Genomic DNA, 18,463 nt, shown 5'->3' with positions numbered 1-18,463 from the left:
TGAATGAAACCCTGATGACATCCTCCTCTGAGCCAGAGAAAGGTACAAACCAGTAATGCGTGAAAGGCAGACTGAAGAGTTCAGTCTAACTTAGATGATACTTCTAGCCTAAAGCGCTGATAAATACCTCACCATCTTTGCCGTAACAGTTACATGGGAAAATATTTACACAGGAAAAAAAAGAATTAAGCATCCTTTTATAACAACCTTTAGTGGAGTTACAGAGATAGCCTTTGTCTTCTGTAGATTCAGTAGTCTGGCCCCAGGAGTGCCGGATTAATTGGAAGTTGAATTACATGCCTGCGTGGGAGCTGGATCTGCGTGGTGGTGTAGTGTGGTTCTCCTGAGCCGAGTCCACACAGCTGCTGTGCATCTGTGCCCGGGGACCAACCCTGTGTCTGCCCAAGGAGCGAGGTCAGGGTGCCAATTGTGCATCCAGGATACGCTTGTTGTGGGGGAAGTTTTTATTCATGTGGTGTGATTGGCACCATGGCCATAAAAAGTTGTGGTGTCTTAACTCAGGGAATGGTGCTCTACCAGATGAGGGACAGGGATGGTCGAGGCTGGCGTTGCTAGCAGAGGCACACAGAAAGCAAAGCTGCAAGTCTGCTGCTGGGAAGAGAAACAGCCATTCTGGGGATTCTCCCAGGAAAGAGAAATGTCAGAACTGACAGTGTTTGCAGTAATAAGCTGTGTTGGCAAAATTCTTGTAGAAGTCACCGAAATGTAAATGAACTCCACTGACTCAGGGAAGCAATCTCCAGAAGAAAGAGACACAGAACTTATTTGCATTTAGCAGGGGATTACAAATGTCATTGTTCTCTCTCCTCCTCTCAGACTGAAACCGTTGGCTCAGTGTCAGCAGTGCAGAGATGCAATTCTCTTTCTTGAAGCCAGTTTAATACCAAGAGAATAAAGTGTGTATCCCTGCGCTAGTCAACTAGCTATTTTTCACACATAATTTGCTGCAGGAATCCTGATTCTCAATACTAGGAATATAGTGTATGATACATCACACCAGAAACATGTAGAAGTACATAATTAGAACAGAAAAAAGGAGGTCAGTCAATGAAAATGCAAGCCAGATTCATCACTTTGGTAAGATACAGTGAGGTCAGTCCACAGGCTTTTGTTGGGCTTCAGATGTTTTCTTGCCCTGAGTATTAGGCTGAGTATCAGCACAGGCTTTGCAAAATACTACAGAAACCTCCTTCTGGAAATACTCCATGGAACATGAGTTAACAAGAAGGACAGAAATTTACCTGATGATAAAAATGCGTGAGCAAGACAGGTATAATGCAACAAGTTCATTTTGTTGTCTGGAGAAAGGAAACATCATCAGGATAAAAACAAAATACACCAAGATAGTACAGTACACTTCCCACTTTTAAAGTAATATAAAGCAAAATATTACAAATCTAACAGGCATAAGTGCCATACTTTCACCATAAAGAATAAATAGCACAGTAATCCCCACTGCAGAAGAGATTAAAGCATCAAGAAAAAAGAAAACACACCCCATGTTTCCATGGCAAGTCTCTTTTTTTCCTATTTTCTATTGCCACATAACCCACGTAACATTCATTAGAAGTAATTGCTCAGCTTAAGGAAATAGCATGCTGGTAATTCATCCCTCTTCCACCGGTCACAGAAAGTGCAGGAAAAACATGCAGAATTAGAACATGACTTAGCACAGAGCATAAGAGGCAGATCACGTGCTGTAGAAAGTGTCAATTTGCTTTCATTTAAATCACAAGTCAGTTCAAGGAGAAGCAGAGTTAAGGTATTGCTCTTCTGGTTTTTGACTTACGGAACACGTTTAGTTAAAGTGCCTCTCTACTGAAATGCATTGGTGTGTTACTTCAGAGCCCCAGTGCAACCATCTGTCCTCAGAAGACCGCGATGCACTTTGAACACTGCCGGCCCTTTCAGTAGGCACACAGCAAAGTATTCTTCTGATAAAATGGGATCGTACTTGTACTAACAGAGGTCAGCATGGGATGTCATGACTGAACAAGCCAAAACAAGAGGTCACAGTCTGGATATGTTAAAATTGTGCGCATTTAGTTTATCGTTTGGGGCTTGAGAAATTGACTCGTCTTATGGGAGACGCCACCATCCCAATGATCTGGTGTTGGGTAACATGCTGCTCTTTAGCACTAATGCCATGCCCTCCCTTTGAAAAGGGAGCAAACGCTTTGACTTTGGATGCTGAGTTCCTGATACATCATCTTTTCTGCTGGGATAGAAAAACCTTTGTTGGATATATAGGCGGTAGGTTTCAGTCACGTAGCTGTCTGTTGCACTGCAAAGTCCAGCAGGCACCACATCCTCCCCACTGTGTAGGACACTATTTTACCCAACAGCGAGTTAACACAATGCAAAATAAGTCCCCAGATTCTCCTTCTGTAGTCCACCAAACACCATGTGACCTGTCATACAGGTAACCACAGCGCCCTGCCACGTGTTGCTTAGACAAATGGAGCACCTGCAGGCTCAGAGTTACCTGGGGATAGTTCTGCTCTCAATCCGCTCGCTTTAGCAGGTGTTTCTGCCAAGTCAGAAGGGAGGAGATGGGTGAGAAAGCTGCCGCCTCTGTCTCCTCCACCGTCAGGAAGGACAGGCAAACTCGCATTCACCAAATGGAAACAAAACATGTCTGAAAGTCAGCATCTCTCCTACCACTTAATGGAAACATGAAAACCTTGCTTCAGCCTGCTAACCTTCAGTGAAAATAGCCTAATTTTATCAGTAGAAATTGCCAACAAGAGAGAGAAGAGCTCTTTATTAAAGGATGATAAGTGAAAGCTGAGATTAAGGCTGACATTAGGCAAACTGATTTCATATTAATCTTGTTTTGGGATCATAACACAGCAACTATTTGTGATAATATATGTATATACACATTCATAGGAGGCAGACACAGGTTTTATGGGTTTGATGTATTCGTATTACATTATCTTGAGTAAGAATCCAAAGGACAATGTTTATAGAGTAAATGAGGCTAGTGAGATATTCCATTGATTGAGAGACATCCATCACAAATGTCACCACATCCCCACCATAGAGAGCAGTTCACACAAGGGTATGTCCAGGCTGATGGGGCCCATGATGCAGCCCATTCCTGTCCCAGGCCTCTGAGACCCCACTGCTGCTTTTAGTGATTCGGCACCTGATCCTTTGAACCCGGCCTTGCCCTAACGGAACGGGCTCGTGCCTGAACTCTCTGCATCTTTCTCCTGTGCAAGGGGCAGAGACAGAGTGCTGGAACAGAACAAAGAGGTGTTCTTGTTTTCATTGGCTCTTTGGCGTTAACTACTAGGACAAATAAATTAAATGTATTTTGGCAATGGAACAACACATGCAAGTCATCTTTGAAAAGAAAAGTTCTGTTCTGGCAGACGGGGGTTTCCTTACCATCTCCTCCTTCCACCTAGGAAGGTATTGTCACCCTAAAGAAGCCACATCTAAAGCAAATGTGACAGGATCAGCTACAGTTTATTTCAAGGTTTAAGCAACCTTCTCCCACATTTATTCTTGTAATTAAATACCAATAATTAAGTATATTGTCTTTAAAGGAACATATTAATTAGAATAAAGATTTGTTAATTCAAGACAAGGCAAAACCTTGAGGTTAGATTTCTCTGCTCAGGATTGCTTGTAGAGTTTACAAAAGAATTACTAAATTCAAAAACAGCTTGCCAAAGTTCCAGTAGAAAAAAATAAAAACTTAATTGAGAAAATACAACCATAAAGTATATTTCAAATCTAATTCCATTTGCTTGCAACTAATGATTATAGTTATGTTCCTAACTTATAGATGCTTTCATGGATGAATAATCTCATCTCATCCTGTGATCACTATGCATGTACATTAAACCTACACATGTAAAACTGGTATGAATGCAGTTCTGAAAAATAAAGCATTCCCCCAGCACGTCTTATTGACATGCGGCTCATTTGAAATCCTACCTTGGAAAAGTGTCTGCTTCTTTGTAATTTCATATTTGGGAATAATTAAGAGTTGAGCAGATAACTGAGCCAGTGCACAAGATAATTTGACTGGACACTACTGATTCCTCCTGTACTGATTCAGGAACTGGTGGTGATGAAGATTTGTTCAGATGGAGGAGTAGTAGTAGTGCAAAAGAAATTACAGGTTAGGCGTGATCCATCAGTGGTATCTACCACATAGTCAGTGAGAGAGTGAAAAAAGAAATCTTGTGCTAAATTAATCAGAGGAAGTAGGACCATAATTCATAGTCAGTAATCATCTTGACCAATATTGTAAATTAATTAATTATACATTATTCATTACTTTTTATCTCAGTCATCGTCATTTTCTAAGGTTGATATGCATATGTTTCTCTTTGCAGAGTTTTTGGGTAATCAAACACCGATAAAAGGCAACACGAGAAATAAACTTATGCATTATTTGGCTATCTCTAACCTTTCTTCACAGACAGGGTTTATCTCCAAGTATCACAGGAGATGAACTGGAGCAGTGACTTTCCTTTCAGAACCAAAAAGCTCACTGAACAGTCATAGTGCTTCTTGAATCAACAAAGTTGCCCACACCTTCACAAGCATTCAGTGCTCACAGGCTCAGGTATATTGTTAGCAATGAGGCCATCTGTTTTTATCATCAGCCCTGTCTTCCTTAGCCCAACCCTAAAATCTGGTATTTTAGGAAACTATGCAGCAGCTGCTAGTTAGAAAAAATCTGTGATCTCATTGCCAGAAGGACTTAACAAGATAGTATTAGCAAGTGACACAGTAAATATGAATACATTCATTATTTTAATAATCCAAACGGCATGATATTTCTTCTATCATATGCTGTCAGCACAAAGGAGATCAGAGACAGGATTTAAAGTAAAAGTCCCTGTACCATATGATATTCAGTATGGCCTTTAGAACAAATTGTAGTAGGACAACATGCAGAGACTGAACATTATAGATGTGTAGGTGTAGCTCCATAACACATAGTGGTTATCCTTGTTAACATTTCTAGCACATTTCTCCCAATTAATACCGATGCATAAGCTACCTAGAAGGCGGCAGGGGTTCAAACAGGATTTTATTTTTGCGTAGCGTTCTTGTTAAAGAATTGCAATCTGTCCCTTTATCTCCAGTAAAAAAAGAAAAGCACAACACTGACCATACTGACCAACCCTAAACCATACACACAAACAAAAACCAACTCACACCCAAAAACCCCCACACAAACCACCAAACCAGAAAGCCACACCTAACTTCAAACCACATTCCCTTACCAATTTACGATGGAAGGGAGGAGCTCCCCCATCTTGGAGTTGTGAACAACATCCCACTGTAGTACAGTTTCTAGACACCCCACCACTCCTGATTAGGGCCCCTCAAAAGATACCTTGTGGTATGCAAGACAAGAATGAGGAGTTAAAGGAGCTATTTGGTACATGCAGAGATGTCAAACCTTTCCCATTTAATGTTTTCTCCTAAAGTTTCAGGACAGTGAGTACTTTGGATTTAAAAAAAAGAAAATAAAGTATCCACTGTCCTTTGCCATTGTAACTGGGCATTTCACCAGCACAGTTGTATTTAGGATATGCTGTGAAGTTCATGCTTTTATAAATTCTGAGAAATAGCTGTTCACCTGCTATTCCAGGGTAATGTAGTATTTCAAAATTGCTTTGAGGCGGTAGGGAAATTCTGAGTTAACATCTTGTCTCTACAGCAGATCAAAAACTTACTGTTAATCTTTTTAATAAATAATATGAGGCTCATCTCAGCTTTTTACATATTTGACTTCCCAGTTACAATCACCATCAGAAGCTTTAAAGACAAAACAGCCACCTTTTCCAAGCTCGTTTTTGTTCAATTTCAGCAAATTAATCATTCATTGCATTACTCTTGCTCTAAGCAACTGAGGTTCAAGGCTTCCTTATTGTTTTAGCCTTCCTGTGGTTCACTCATTCAGCTAACACCACACAGACGAGCTACATCTTCCTCACACTCTCATCTGCCCTGTAGCTACCTCTTTAGGTCACATTAGATGTAGTTCAGACAGAGCTCAACCTCCTGAAGAGGAGATACGAGACATCTCTATCACAGTTCAACCAGACAGACTGCTAAGGTGAAATATAGAATTATTTGCCAATTACCTTTTTTCAAACCTTTCCCTCTCAGGAAAAAAAAAATATATATATATTGCTACCTTTTTTTCCCAAATTCTATATAAGACGCTGAAGTGCCAAAATAGCAGAGTTTCTCACAATAAAAAAAAATTGCTTTTGCCCTGGTCAAGTCGCTACCAACCTAAGTTGGATATGAGCTTATGAATGTAACGTAACTTTAATGGGTAAAACAGGATTCTCATCATACTTATTTCCAAGGCCTAATACAGAGTTTCTGAAAAAAGTAATAGGTTCAGGTCCTGCTTATAAAATTTTATTAGTTCAAAGTTGTTTGTATATGAGGAAATAGAGGAAGAAATATATTGTCCATCACAAAGTGGGCTGTTACACTTTCAGAGTGATTTGTTTCATTGCAGTGGTGTTTATCATGTTGATAAAACAGACCATGGATCTGAAAATTGGAAGATTTTTCCTGTTAATTTGAAACAGCACCTATACATACTGCTGTGACATCAACATAATGTCCTACAGCCACAGCATCTGAAAAGATTTATTTCCTGAGCCCTTATGCCGCCACATTCTCTTTGCTCCTGACATTCTCAATTTGCAGGCTGCTGGTGATCCAATCTTATTCATTCTGGCTCTATAATAAGGATGTCAATGCAAGAAGAGAAAAGTCATTATCTGATAGCCAGGAGACATGATAAAAAGGCAGAGTTAGATATCTCAGGGGAAAGGCCACCCTTTCTACCTTGGATGAGCTTCTCAAGGTCATGAGCAGCTTTTATACCTGTAAGTATGCTCCAAATTCACTTTAAGTGCCTCAGATAAAACTGAAATGTCTCTATCACAGTCTCATGTCTGAATAAGGTTTTGATTTTTTACTATTAATCAGCGAAAAGTTTTAATTATTATTAGAACATACATATGCAGTGAGAAAGATCAAAGAGGCAACATGAGCTGCAGAGAAACTTTGACTAAATGTATGGGTCCAGCCTGGTTAATGGCATTCACGTGGGTTTGGATTATGCTGAAGTATCTCCCACAGCAGTAATAACCAGGCAAGACTAGCTAACCATTTGTATAGAAAGATTTTTACCTCACATTTAAAAATAATTAATTTCATCTGGTTTGGGTGATTGTTTAAATGTCACAGTTCCAGCAACTGACAGAAAACATTTATTTATTCATCGACTTTGTCAAATATCTACTAAGTGTCTGTGAAACAAAACCACTTTGTGTCTTATCCCTTCCACCAGTGATAACATGAATTATCCTCTTCATTGAGATGATAAAGAGATGTTAAACTGGGGTACAGATTTGGTTATCTTAGTAAGATCCAGCCTTAAAATCAGCTCTGATTTTTAAAGGGAACAAAGAAAACCCTATTGATCACAAAGACCATGGCAGCTTCACTAGAGCTGATGGGCCTTTGGAGGGTGGTGAGAAAGGCAAACTATTACAGTATTGAGAGAGCTGATGTTCACTTACATGCAGTGCTTCCCTTCTGTCTCATCTGGGCTACAAGCAGGTAAGAGCCAGTGAAGGGAGAAGCCATTCCTAATAAAGGGCTGCATCTCGGATGAACCAAGCTCCCATGACACGTGTACACCAAGACATTTCACTCTGACAGGATCTGACCCAAGCGAAGCCTCAACATTACTTACTGCCAAGTTAGAAAGGGATACAAGGAGTCCCTTCCTTCAAAGACAGGTTAATGAGAAGGAGAAAGCGCAACCTAAGCCAGAAGAGTTGAGTTGAACTACACCTCCTTCAGTTACTTAGAGTTACTTTACCAGTTGGTCTGTTGAGATGCAGCAGCACTGGGTAAAATAATAATGGGATATTTAATGGGATATTTAAGGGACTTTGCAGACTGATAAATTATTGTCTAACACTGAATGAATAGTGTAGGTAATTTTCCACTAGTACTCTCACTCTAAATTAAGGGTTCACTCAGTGATATGTGCCCCTTGCACTGTATTCACAGCTGCAACAGCCACCATGTTCCATTTCTGTGTGTCTGGTTAGTCACTCAACTCCCATCACTGGATAAAAGCAATGGTTTGTGCATCCAATGTAAGTGATATTTAGAGAATTAGATATAAAATATTTATGCATGTATTGTTTACAATTTGCAGTCTCATAGAAAAAAATACAACTTACCTCAAAAAAATGTTAGCACTCCGCTATTGCTTTTGTATTTATGGGCTTTACATACATTTCCAGATACTTCTACTCTGAATGAAAAAACACAGCATTTTTATTTGCAGAAATGTATAGTTTATCAACAGACGATGTATTTGGATAAGAGGAGAAAAATTTATAAGATGTTCCTTTGCCAAAAGTAATGTAAACATCTTTTGCCTCCAAAAAATTTAAAGCCAAGGACTTTATATCAACATAGTGTCTCATTCTGTAGTTGTTAGTCACCTGAGCAATTCCCATAGTAGTAACTCGGTCTGTAAAATCTGGAGTACTAGACTCACAGCATCAAATTGGAAATAAGAGAAGTTTATCAACTACATATTGTTTTAGGAGCTAGGCTAAGGGGAGTTACTCATTCCTTCTAATAAGAGCAATACTGCAATATATCTTGTCTTTACCAGAGACAGGGTGGATTAGATTAGAAATCATGATAGTGAGAAACAAGAGAGAAAATAGACAAGATTTGGCACAGCTGAGGAGGCCCTGAGAACATGCAAGATAAATGGGCTGTCTTGAAATAAAAAAAAATAACACCTCAAGTACAAGTGCAGAGTATGAGACAGTAATTTCTGCTTGAAGTCACGGCTCATCTGTTAGATTTCTATAAAGCAAAATAGGACCAAATATTAGTGCTCACACTGGGAAGCACCACAGGAATCTCCAAAATACTCAGTCTGTTAAGATACCAGTTAGCTTCTGTACCCAACCAATAAGCAAGTCAATAAATAAATAAGTCAAGCTTGCTCTTCTTTTCTTTACACAGTCCCTTCCTGTTAAGAGTTTAGGAGTTATCCAAGTCTTGAAAGACCCAAAAGCACTCAGTGATGCCTCGTTTCTTTCCTACTGAACTCGCCAGGAAACTAATCCCCTACTCCAGTTTCAGAACTATTCGACTGCAGTTCGAAGAGCACAAGTCTGATGGTGCATGGAGCAGCCTCGCAGCCCAGGCTCATGTTCTCATCATGATCACAAAGTTAATTCTTCCCTTTTATCTTTGTATGTCAGCCAAAATTACCAATAATTTCTCCGCCAGTACTTTCAGTTCGGGTGTCAATTCCTTGTGATTGTGATTTAAACTAATTGGCACTGCTGGGATATTTGTATCTCTCAAACACAGAATTTGCAAAAACCTGAATAAACAAAGCCATGGAAAGCCAGCAGGAGTACACACGTGTTAGACACATTACCAACAGAGACAGTAAAGAAAACTACACAAATGAGAAATATGATTAGAAATTTGTAAACTTTGAGAAAGTTTAATTCTAGTGCAAGGGCCATAAGATCAGCATATCCCGTACCCAAAAACTCTTTGCGCTGAGTATTAAATAGGACAGTTTTCCATACCCCTTTGATTTAACACTACAGAATCAGTTTATTTTTCAGAAAATTCAGTTCTCTTTTGGCATAAAATGCTTTGTAAAAACTCAGCGCATTTCTTGGCTGTCAATTGCTCATACAGATTCTCAGCCAACAGTCAAGTGCTTCTAAAATAATAATAATAAAAAAAATTCGACTACTTGCTAATTCCCTGGTTTTTAATGTTTCTAGTCGGTTCTCTCAATGTCAAGCGTTAGCCAATGATAATGTACATTGGCTTGAAGCCATCATCTTCTTTTTAAGCTTATTGTGACTGCAAGACACTAAGTGGTATATCCCGAGGGAAGAGAGCGAGGAAAACATTGCTGAAAAATATCTGCTAGCATCTATGCACGTAAAAAGCCCTTGCACGTCCAAAAGCTCATACTCACTTCACAGAACATTCAAAAGAGCAAAATTTTGTTAGCCTTAGTTTCTGTAGGAAACAAATTATTTATCTGTTCAGCTGGCATGTAGCCAGATACAAAAATATATCTTCCATGCCATATTTGAAAGTTACTCTTGGTGTGCATAAATATATACATATATACATCTCCAGTAATCTCTTGCATCAATACAGTTCTGGTTTACTCTGTACATAGTCTGATCCTTAGCAGCTAATGGGTGATTTCTTTTTAATTTGGGTGAGTGTAAATGTCTCTTCACAACTGACACGATCTTTCTCTCTCCGCCATACAGAAGTTCACTTGAACCAGAGCAGCCCAACCAGTGAATTCCCCAGCTATGGTGAAAACGGAAATGACACCAGTTTACTCGTTTCACCACTTCTGGTGGCTGGCGTAGTGATCGGACTTGTGCTGTTTCTATCCTGTGTTACAATCATCGTTGGCAGTCTGCGAAAGGATGGACGGTTAAGACACCCACATCTGAGGAGAGACGCTGTTTATGGTAAGATAGCTAGTTATACCAAGACAATGCTTAACTATTAATATGTGGTGCTATGGGCAACAAAAAACATCTGACCGCTGTGCAAGAGTTCAAAGTTAAAATAATTTTAAAAATTGGATGACCAGTTTACAGGCAGCTTTGTAGTTTAATAGCATCTTTGTGCTGGCACTGAATTCACGTGGTGCAAGCTCTACAGTTAATGCTTAACATAAACAAGGTTAATGACGACAGCATTTCTTGAACAGCTTGTTTTCCCTTCATATGGTATAAGATTTCTTCTCCATCACTAGACTCCTGATAGTTTATTTTCCTATCCCATTATAGCCTTGGTATAACATAAAATGGAATTGTGATCTGTTGGAAAGCCAGGAACTTCTGCAGTGTGCACCAACCTACAACAATGAGTAGGCAATTACTTCTTTTCTGACCACAAAAGTTAATAACTGGATGTAAACAGAACAGGGCAGCAAAATGTCATTACAACTGTCATCGTCATTAATGACATCAATGTCATTACACCTGACATCATTGAAGAGACTCGTTTCCTATCCAAAAAGTACCAATTCTTATTCCACCTAACAAAAAATCCCTCATGCTTTAAAAAGATTTGGGAATATGAAGACGTGAATTGTAGAACTATATTTTCGGGCAATTTGGGGCTTGCTGACCAGGAGTTAAAAACCACTTGGTAAAGGAAATTACACTATCTGACTATTTCTATATTTAAAGAAAAAACAGTTACCAAAAGTTACTTTGTAAGTCTTTGGCTAGTAAAACTGCAAATTATAAATGGATTAATGAATTGAGTGGAACATCAACAATTTCTGCCATCTGTGGTTAGGCTCCTGTATCTGCAGTTTGTTATGACAGTACAGTTCTTTGCATATTGTTGAGGTTTTTTTCTTTATATAGAAAAGATATTAATAGCGAGCCACATAACAGTGCATTGTCTCAAATATTGATTTAACTGAGGTAAAACAACCATCCACTGAAGTCAATTTGACTTCATTTAATTATTTGGACCAGAAATGTTCATGTCTAAAAGAAGCACATTTCCTAGGATCACTTTGTCCACCTGGATCCAGGAATAGTTAGTTTTGGCTTTTCCAGAAGCATTTATCCAGATAAGTGAATAACATCTATGTTTGGGGAATAAATTTTAGACTTCAGAATAGGTGAAATGCAAACTTCCATGGCAACATACAGAGGGGAAGAAGGGAAAAAAAAATCCAAACAACTAATGTCTATTATTATTGTAACATCTATTTTTCCCACTTTCCAGCAGCTAAAATTTGGATTAAATAGTTAAACTCAAACTGGAGCTACTGTTTTACCCATGAACAGCAATGTTTTGGCATGGTAAAATACTGACCATTAAGCTTCAATCACTGCGTTCAAATCTACTTCCATGTTAATTTCAGCTCCTTTCAAAATCCTAAAGCCAGGCAAAAACATAAAGGACAAATTTCAAACTGCTTGTTAGAAGTAACAATGCCAGAGAAATGGAAAATGCATGGTGATATTTTCAGAGAAATTAAAAAGAATAATCTTAAATTAAATTGTGCGAGTCTACATAAGTGGAAATTTTACTTTAGCACATGCCATCCTAATAGAATACCTCAGCATGCTTCCACTGGCCAGCATGGGAGCTGCGGGAGTCACTGCGAAGTTGGCTGCTGACCAAACCAAAGGAAAGCTCAGTGCATCATAGACTGGATTAGTCCTGGTGAATTCCTCGAGAATAAACTGGCAGAGGTGAAAACTGCCAGAAGGAACAACAGGCAGCTCAAGTGAGTCCTGCCCTCAGTCCTCACTTGAGAGAGCCACTACTTTGATGTCACTTTAAAGCTGGCCCTTCTCTCCAGGTACGATTTGAATGCATTGAGTGAAAAGGAGGGATCACTTTATTTGGAAGACAACCAGGGGAAAGGAGGAGCAGAGATTGCTGCAATTTCCACAACTTGGGACATTCTTATGGAAATTTACCCTGGAATACTGAACTTTAACTAAATAACCTCAAAGACAGAAAACAGCACTAACTTCTTGGTGTTTCTGGAGCTATGAAAGCATTAAGAAAGCCATGAAGTAGGCAGCAGGATGATTTTTGTCTACTATTTTTCATTGTTTCTGGTTTCCTGAGTGTTTTTATTGAGAATAGCATTTTCTCAAGACACATGCCTACAATCAAACACCTAAGCCTCCTTTTAAAACCCTTCACAGAACTGACAAGGTTTCAGTGTATGCGGCTCCAGGGAAGTTCAGCAATCTGCTGATGTTTGAAGCTGCATGCAGAACTGACACTCCTTTCCAACCTTTGAGGCACAAGAAAAGTTTTAGACACTCATATTTTGCAGGGCAGCACTAAATATACAGTCTCCATGCCATAGCCTGAAACACCACAGTTCATCTACAGATGATGCTAACGTGCTTTTAAAGGAATAGAAATGTCCTGTGAAACCCGATTGTTGCAGAATACCAGTAATCCCTCTGCCTCGGATAGGTTTGGTTTTCTGATTTATGGCAGTGTATATAAACAGTGATATTGTCTCAGAGAATCCACCATGGAGGAAAAGAGCAGCAAGTATTAATTGCTTGTTTTCCAGCTCCAGATGGCTTCTCTTATGGTGACTCCTTTGGAGAGCTGAGATCTACCTGCATGGAGGAGTTTCCCCCAGCTTTTGATTTTGGGTCCTATCTGGATACACTTTCTCAGGTCAACTTCATGTATCCTGATTCACCTCCACGGTAAGCCCTTTTCTAAGATTCTGGGTGTTATGGTCCTGCACTTGCAAAACCTGTTAAAAAAACGAAAATAAAACTGCTAGACCTATACTCACTACGAAAGTGCACGTCACACAAACTCTAAATATAGACAGACTGTTTAGTTACAGTTTTCCATAGGAGATATATCTTTACTAAATAAGGGCATGTGTACAGTCATTCTCATTTACTAGCGTTTATATTAAGATTTATCATATTGATGGCATACTAATGAAACACAGAAGCAAAATTAGTCATCAACATCTTTCTTTGAAAGTAATAATTTCACAAGTCAAAGTTTCACTTCCAGAAGAAAAATACATACTTTTTTCAAGAACTTTCAGGTTACGTTTGTTACTGACCTTGAGACTTTTTAGATCAGAAGAAATAAAAATGAAAAAAGGGAGCTTGGGTGAAAGAAGTCCAAGCAGCCTTTAACTATTTCCATATTTTTCAGCAAGTCTCACTTCTCAGCTTTTTTAACCCTGGTATTCTATCAGAAAGCAGAACTGAAGAAAACATACCATTCTGACATACCTAGTAATTGTATTTAACCTCCTAATTTAGGATAGGGAGAAAACTGTTTGGGATTGTTCAGCTTATATCAGTAGTCTGTAGAGGAGGAGAACAACTACTGTTTTAGCTGTTTAACCCGAATCTACTCTGGAGAGCCATAGTTGCCTGGATTGTAGTAGTATCTTTGGAGAAGAATGTCCTTCAAACATCAGGCAGTTCTTACCACCTGGGGAGGTCACATTGCTAGAAGATGCTCTTTCCAAAGACAGTTATTCCAGAAATAATACCGCAGCTTCTTCCACATTCGTGTGCCTGCATTCACAGAATGCAAGAACAGCCATCATGAGTGGTAGGAGTCATATTTTAGACCATCTGTTTCTCCTCTGTGTGCCTCATGCACCTTGAGGTTAATAAAAAGAAGGAATTCAGTTACTCCCTCCAATGAACCAACAGAAATCATTTTAAACAGAACATCACTTCAGGCTTTCTGTAGCGCTGTATCTTATGAACAGCAAGTAACAGTTGAACAGATGTGCCCCCTTCTCCTGTTCTGCTTTTTTTTCTTTTCTTCCTTTTAAGCAGACTCTGGTTTGAGTTAAACCAACCAGCTCTTTTCTGACTGCTTATACACATATGCAATATACAGCAAGTCAGCAGGAAGAACATAAAATACATAGATCTTTGCTTTTTCTGTTCTATGCATGTTCTACAAGCAATCCTTTACATATTACGAAGACATACTACTACATAATAAATGGGCTTTTAGAGATGGTGTAAATATTTTAGCAGAAAGCTCACATGTGAAAAATTATTCTGAGCCTAGCATCTAAATTTGAAGAATTTCATATAAATCCACTTAAAAATTTAGACTGGCTTTTGGACCCACACCCGCAAGTCTTTACTAACAAAAGCCATCCAGATGACACCCGAGCATAGCTTGAGTGGGCAGCTGGCCACATTTCCAAGAACAAGCTCAGACTCCTGTGATCAAGCTCTGAGAATATATTTCTTTAGTAGATGGTTCTCCTAAGATTCTGCCCAAAGGTTGCTTCCATTTTGAGTTTCAAACAGGTCCAAAGAAAGATTTTCCACCTCTATGGAGTTCTCTGGAAGGAGGTACATGAGTGATATGGAATAGCACTGTGCTTTCCTGTAAATTTTCCAGCTACTTCTGTAATAAGTCCGGCACAAGTTAACTATCTTGTGTCTTACCTTGCCCTAAGAAACTATTCTGGGCCATCAGTACTAGGATCAGAGAGACAAAGGTGTCCAACCACTGCCTCCTCAAGATTCCCTTCTGGGCTGAGTGGACTGCATCCCTGAGGGGCCCAAGATCCAACTCTATATGCACAAGGTTCTCCATCACAGGTCAAAAGTAAAGATTATTGTTAATGGTTTTGCTGTTTTCTCACTGCTACCATAGTTAAATATTTTAGAAAAGGTAGCTTTGGCAAATCATCAAAACCTTAAATTTTACATCTTAGCAACACAACTTGGAGAAGACTTCAGGGGAAGTAGAGCTTAGCAGATGGCTGAAAGCAATACTACATAGAGAGACATTTAAACTTACTATTAATACATTATATAGTCCATTGTAATTGTCTGTTCAGGACAGCATTGGATGGGAAGTATTTTATGAATACATTGCATTATGTAGAAGTCAAAAAAATTTCTGTATAGCTACCTTTACACTCTCCTCTCTGGCATTACAGTAACATGCATTTTTATCTAATTAATAGAGTGTGGAGTTTATTTGGACTGATGGGTGCTAACAGCAGGAAAACTGACTGTCAGACATGGCCTTGAAGCATAAACAAGACATGCTTGACCTTGTGCATTTAAAATATTAACTCACTAGGATCAATCTTGTTACATATGATAAGGTTTTGAGGAGTAGGTTTACTGAAATGTAGCACTGGCTAAATTAATGCAATTCCTCCCTCTAATTAATGCAATGCAAGATGTAATTTAAAGCTAAACTAGCGTGCCCAAAAGCTAATAACGCAACTGTAGCATAAACAGAACAGAAATGAAGAGCAGCAAGGAAGGCAGCTGCATTGGCAAATAACTCTCAACACGTATTTGAAGTGAAAGAGTTCAGAGACCGAAAATTCGTGTCCTGCTGCTACAGGCAGGCACCGAGGCATTAGTTTCATGTAACTGCATTGTTCCAATACAGCCTGCAAGAGGCAACTAGCAGTACACTGCAGACAGGTGCTGTGGAGCCAAGTCTTCGAAAACATACCATTTTTGCTAAATTACACTTTCTGGAAAGATATCAGTAGAAAGAACAACACCTCCATTTGGCCAAGGGAGTGATTATAATCAGTCTAGAATGCTTATATTAGATTTTACAGCTGGACTTTAAACCATTAAATGAGTGGAAAAAGAGTTTTAGGGAAAGGATGATGAAACAGAGTCAAAGAGCTCCCATTTCTTTGGCTGAGGGAGAGCTAACTGTTCAGGGCTGCCCACTTCTTGACTCTCCAGTATAAAGTCTGATACAAATAGTAATCAACTGCAAGAAATGATTGCTATTACAATATTTTATAAGTAATCTTTTAAATCTTTTGAGGAACGATTTTCCAACGACCAACATACAGGTACAGTGGGTGCCTGTCAAACTGTGTATTACTTCTTACTGTATTTCCTTAGAATCCTCTAATAAAAAAAGATCTGGTAAAGACTAGATGCATAAGGTAACGTATTCCGGTCTCTTTGAAGAAGAGACTGCTTTCCTGTCTGCAGAATAAAATTCATGCTTGTAATGTTGATAATTCATTAGTTATACTACAGGAACACCTCTATAACCGCACGCTGAAAGCACAACCAAATTACTGAGGCTGTTAAACAGAGGGGGAAAAACAAACAATTAAAACCATAACAAAAACCAATCAGAGGCTAGGGAAAAAATACAAAGTCAAAGTGGCTTGTATGACCTTAATTAATCTGCTTTCTATCCTCAACAGAAAACATTAGGAACCTTATCTGTAGCTTCTGCCACTAGTATCACAGCAATAGCTCTTTACAATGCTTAGAAGAAAGTCTGGGAAACTGAGTATCAAGATCATAAAAAAAAGAAGCTATAATATTTGAACAATTTGTAGTTGCTTCCTTGGCCATAGCAAACTACTACAGCTTTGAAAGTGCCAAAAAGTTACTTAATTGAAAATCTGGCATGTGTTCATTACCGCCCTATTCATTTTCTAAAATGTGAATCAACTGCCAAAAATGAGAGGGGGAACATTACTTGCATTGGAATTTGGAGAAAAATATTTATTTTTTACCCATCATACATACGAAAAGAGTGCCCTAACACTAATATATTGATATTTGGAACTGAATACTAAAATGCCAGGTCTTAAATACCATAGTTGCTACCCATTTGCCTTGGTGCTTAAAAGTCTCCTTCACAAAACATCATATTGCTATTTATCCCAACAAGCATTTAGCTACAGTCCATGAAAGATATTAAATTAAATCCAAGGGAAAGAAATGCAGATGATCAGATAACAGTAAGTAGAAGGTCCATGCTGTGCCCATTTCTCCTTTAGATCAGTGGCAGACTTCCCTTGTGCTGGGTCCAGACTCAGCATCAGGAGGCTGAAAAGCTTTTTCCCTTTTGTATCTCCTCAAAAGGATTTAAAATTTTCCACCTCGAAACTCACATTACTGTGGGCTTTTCAAAACTGAAATTCTTTTACTATGGTAACAGGACCCAATAGGTGCTCTTCATTAGCCTGATTAAGTCAGTCAAAATCTGTGGAAAGATTTTAAATAAATTCATTAGGCTTTGGTTTAGCAAAACGTAAATTAAGTAAAGATGCAGCTAATAGTAAGTAATCCTGCAAAGTGCAGCTCTTCCTTTACTCTCACTGAGTTCACAGAGTTGGGGACATCAGGTCATTGATCTCTGACTGAGGTCTGAGATCTTTTTTAGAAGAGTATCAGATATGTTTGAAAGCTTCAGTGGGTTTAGTAGGGGCTGGACTGAAATCTTTTCCACATGCTATACAAATCGATTCAACCTTCTATGTGCTGGGACCTGTTTCTGAAGTATCTAGAAGCCATATTCAGGATCTTCAGAACAGTTACGTCTTTAAATCCCATCCTTTCTGATGGGGAAATCAACATTTTCTAGTCTGAATTTAAAACCATTGTCCTCACAAACATAAAATATAAAAAGGAGATAAAAATAAAAACACCCATGGATATTTGAGTTACTTAATAATCTAATACTAAGATTTTACTTTCTTATCCCTTCCCCAAAATCCACTTCCATCACCCAGACTAGGAACAATACCATCAAAATCAACAGGAGCTTTCAGGGAAAGGTATGAATGAGTGCAGCAGAATCAAGTATTTTTCTAAGGCAGGGCCTCCATGGTTGATTGCAGTAGATTTGAGCTCACTCTAGCCAGTGGAAGCTGCTCTGCTGCAAGCCACTAGCAATCTATAAGTAGGGTTTACTAGCTTGGGTTTAGCCTGGCAGTAATGCAATTACAGGGGTCAGAAAGACTGCCTGCCATCTACGGGAAGACATCCGCTAAATATCCTAAGTTTCAGGAAATATCCTAGATCTTAATAGCTCTGCAGTG

At 38.9% G+C, this 18,463-nt stretch overlaps 1 protein-coding gene and 1 long non-coding RNA gene across 9 annotated transcripts in view; one reads left to right on the top strand and one right to left on the bottom strand.

Annotated features, from left to right (window-relative positions):
* LOC139829040 (uncharacterized) overlaps positions 1 to 18,463 on the bottom strand; it is a 308,145-nt gene that overhangs the window by 282,514 nt on the left and 7,168 nt on the right. The window contains exon 1 of one of the 7 annotated variants that reach the window (XR_011741251.1): positions 14,089 to 14,261. The exons of the other annotated variants lie outside the window; for them this stretch is intronic. This is a non-coding gene — a long non-coding RNA (uncharacterized lncRNA). Of the gene's footprint in view, positions 1 to 14,088; positions 14,262 to 18,463 lie in introns of those variants that run through there. 7 annotated transcript variants of the gene reach the window in all.
* BEAN1 (brain expressed associated with NEDD4 1) overlaps positions 1 to 18,463 on the top strand; it is a 40,197-nt gene that overhangs the window by 16,625 nt on the left and 5,109 nt on the right. For both annotated transcript variants that reach the window (XM_065848667.2, XM_065848668.2), the window contains 2 exons: positions 10,380 to 10,589; positions 13,193 to 13,334. In XM_065848667.2, the coding sequence (XP_065704739.1) occupies positions 10,380 to 10,589; positions 13,193 to 13,334 (352 nt within the window). The remainder of the gene's footprint in view (positions 1 to 10,379; positions 10,590 to 13,192; positions 13,335 to 18,463) is intronic.

The sequence above is a fragment of the Patagioenas fasciata genome, chromosome 13 (genome assembly GCF_037038585.1).
Source record: "Patagioenas fasciata isolate bPatFas1 chromosome 13, bPatFas1.hap1, whole genome shotgun sequence".
NCBI lineage: Eukaryota > Metazoa > Chordata > Aves > Columbiformes > Columbidae > Patagioenas > Patagioenas fasciata.
Note: the sequence above shows the minus strand (reverse complement) of the source record. Positions and strands in the feature narration are given on the sequence as shown.